The 3,699-nt window shown below is 33.7% G+C and overlaps 1 protein-coding gene across 1 annotated transcript; it reads left to right on the top strand.

Moving 5' to 3' along the window:
• The first annotated feature begins 2,157 nt into the window (after window positions 1–2,157).
• Window positions 2,158–3,127, top strand: LOC122277225 (disease resistance protein Pikm1-TS-like). The gene is made up of 3 exons (XM_043087151.1): window positions 2,158–2,314; window positions 2,450–2,528; window positions 2,749–3,127. Exons 1-3 carry the CDS (start codon window positions 2,309–2,311, stop codon window positions 2,892–2,894), a joined length of 231 nt encoding a protein of 76 aa, XP_042943085.1. The 5' UTR covers window positions 2,158–2,308; the 3' UTR covers window positions 2,895–3,127.
• Window positions 3,128–3,699: the final 572 nt, after the last annotated feature.

Below are 3,699 nucleotides of genomic sequence, written 5' to 3'. Positions count from 1 at the left end.
TCTAAATCCCAACTGAAGCTTCTCATTTTACAAATTTTGTTAGTTACAGTTCACTTGTAAAATCTTTACTTGTTATTTGGAAAAATTCCACGGGATCAAGATATCAACTATCATAACAGTGTTGCTGCTCTCCTTCTAAACAGGTTGATTCACATGAATAACATCAGTTGTTTCAGTATACTGAATGAGATGTACTTATTTCTTCTGTTCTTTATTTTAGGGCATTTCACCCCTCTCTTACTTGCTGTTGAGCAGTGCATAGCGGTGTTGCTGATTGCTGAACGTGTTGCTGATTACTATTATTTACTTTCATGGGAAAGTTTTGCATAGTTACTTTTTTAACCTTTTGTTTCCTTTCTTTGTGTCCGTTTATATAAGGATGTTTTAGTCTTTAGTGAGATTGTGTCAGTGATATTTTTTCAAAAGAATTTCAGACCACACAAAATCTTTCATTCTCGTCTTCGTATTCCTCCCAAGTTCTCTCTCTAAACTCAGACCCATCCTTATCTCGACGTTCCTTCCTTTATTATCTGTCTTTCTAATGCATTATTGATATGCCTGTGCTCGAGATCTGTGTGATATCTTCCAAAGTCATCACCAAATCTTGCACTTGTGTCTAAAACAAAGCAAATAATATATAAAACCAAATGAAAATAGGGTATGGGTATCCCAAGTGGGCAGCCCTAATTGAAATGATCTGCCATTTATTAAATGGATTCACGAAGTCTTTCCTCTTTTTCGTCTTTTATGTTTTTAATGAAAGGAGGTCAGGCTGCAGCGTTTTCAAAAACAAAAAGTCACTTCACAGACTAAGTGAAAAAAAAAACAAACTGTAACCTGTTGTATTTGGGACACGCTAAAAATATAGGTTGACAGTCTTATCCTAACACTCTTTTTTTGTCATTTTATTAAGATATAAGTTTATTTAAAATTACCTACTACTTAATTAATTAAATTAAATTTAAATTAAATTATGTCCGCTTAAAAAATTTACAGCAACAATACTTGCTAGAAATGATTGATTGAAACAAAAAAAAAAAAAAACAGGTTATGTACAGATGGATGACACTTTGAATTATGGAAGCTTGAGGCAGCTTCAAGATCACAATTGGATTGCTTGCCTTTTAGTGCGTGTTACATTTTTCCCTAAAATCTAATCCCATAAATTTCCATAAAAATTAAAATCCATCTACCAGGAGGGACTACAGACTGATGGTCCACTTGTTGAGAATTATTGACATTCGTATTAAGGCAATTAGGCCCAGCTTTATGACTGGAGACCAGAGACGTACAAGCTAAAGGGACAGCTGCTGAAGAAAAGGATTTTTTTTTTTTTTTCCCATGGAAAAGTTTTACATTTATAATTTGAGGCAAACGTCCATTGGACGTTTTAATTCTACTAGTAATATATATATATATATATATATCAGTAAGACAAAATTACAAAATTTCAAAATAACCTCTCTCTCTCTCTCTCTCTCTCTCTCTCTCTATATATATATATATATATAATTTTAGACATAAAAATGACTTGACTGTAAATAGTCTTTTTATTGCAATAAATTGATCACAAAAATTCATTTTTCTTGTACGTAGCTCGTGATGTAGTACTTCAAAGATATCTACATGCAAATTAATATTGGATACATAATGCATGTTTTATATATTAATAATAATTTATTGTACTTTAATGGTTATTAGAATATTATTATAAACGCATGCATGCAATATGCAAGTCTTCGTTTAGAATACCAAGTCAATATGCATGCCCTCCTACTTGTCTGATCAAATTAAATTCTTTGGACCCACACTTTGATATATCATTTCTTTTGATAATTGAGACTAGTCCGGCCGGTCTTTAATTTCAAGGGCCCCAATATTCCTGAATAAGTGATATGGCATATTATTTATTGGAAAATCCTGACCCTACTCCTACGGTTGATCATGATTCACGAACAAGCTAGCTAGCAGCGTTCTAGACACGGATTTGGAAGCTTGACTTTAGCTTATACGCGGTACGACCGATCGAAGACCAAAATCATCAAGACTCGAAAAGTGATGGGCAATTCACCGACATTGATTTGTAATTTAATTAGGAAGCTTCCAGAAAACGTTGCATGCTGGCTAACTTTTTTTTGACTTTTTCTATCAATACTGTCATAGGAAGTCTTTCATCAATGGTTAGTTTCCATCTATAAAACCGGCTAGGGGCTTTCTTTGGTCTTTAGTTCGTTTTCTTTGCATATAGAAGTCGTGTCTATTTTCTTGGCTCTTGGAGACGACAGACAATAGAATCGCCGCTAACATCATGAAGGTATTACTTGTAATCACATGATGATATTGATCATATTTTTCCTTCTTTAATTTTGGGATCATTTTATATATATATATATATATATACACACACATATTCTGACGACTTCTTTCTCAATGGACGTTAAATTTGCAGCAAAAGATTGTGGTGAAGGTGCAGATGACTTGTAAAAAATGTCACGCTGAGGCACTCAAGGTCGCAGCTGCTATAAAGGGTTAGTATAAGTACGATGCTTAATTCTCGCGTTCAAAAAAAAAAAAAACCTTTGAATATTAATGATAGTGCGTATTGATCTCCATATATATATATATATATATATATATAACTCATATTATTTCTTGGTAAAGATGTCAAAACCATAATATGTATATGTGCGCGCGCGCGCTTTGGAGTCTAGAATAAGATTATATATAAGTTATTTGCAATGCATGCAGGCGTGGAGTTTTTGGGCCTAGGAGCGGAGAAAGATAGAGTGGTGGTGATTGGGAATGATGTTGATGCTGTAAAGTTGGCTACAAGTCTGGGGAAGAAGATTGGGCCGACCCAGATTATCAGTGTAGAAGTGGTGAAACAAAGCTAACATCAAGACCATATATATACTAATTGCGTGCATGCCAACAGACACGTACGCACAGTCCACAGAGAGCTGAGAGATGCATGTTTCTTCTTGAGTTTTAGAAAGCTTTTTAATGCACATTAATTACTTTCGGCTGTATGTTTTCTTTATCATTGGGCAATACTTGATCAACCAGAGATGATTTGTTTAATACTGCTGAGAAATATTTTTTATATGATCTCTTTGTTCATATCTAATTTTTTGATCTCATCATTATATGAAAGCACTTGGGTATGCATGCATATAAATATATAAATATATATTCTATTATAATAAGTGGCTATCAAAATGTTACAATAACTTATTTTATTTTTCCGTTAAATCCATTTGTATTGTAATTAAGTTCGAAGCCAAGCCAACCACCGCTGCATATCCTCCTCCTACATGCAGCAACGCCACATGCAAGGCCACACGCAAGCCTTTGTTTTCATCTCACCAAAACAAAATAGTGTCAACCACTTGAACCAGCGCCTCATCCGTTGACCCATACTCATTCAACTCAAATAATAAATAATATATTATATGAAGTAAAAGTATAGAAAATAATGAAATAGTACTATGAAAAAATAAATTAAATGAAATGAAAAAAAAAATTAAAGAAAAAGTAGAATGAAAAAAACTCGAAAGAAAGGGAACTATAAATATGTTTGCATGGTGAGAAAGAGAGTGTGACCTCTGGTAGTATTCCACGTACGTGGCTGCTTTATTCAGGAAATAAAAAAAAAAACACGATGGCTCTTTGCTATTTCGTGATGCAGCGTGCACGGGA

This window comes from Carya illinoinensis, chromosome 9 (assembly GCF_018687715.1).
Source record: "Carya illinoinensis cultivar Pawnee chromosome 9, C.illinoinensisPawnee_v1, whole genome shotgun sequence".
In the NCBI taxonomy this organism is placed as follows: Eukaryota; Viridiplantae; Streptophyta; class Magnoliopsida; order Fagales; family Juglandaceae; genus Carya; species Carya illinoinensis.
Note: the sequence above shows the minus strand (reverse complement) of the source record. Positions and strands in the feature narration are given on the sequence as shown.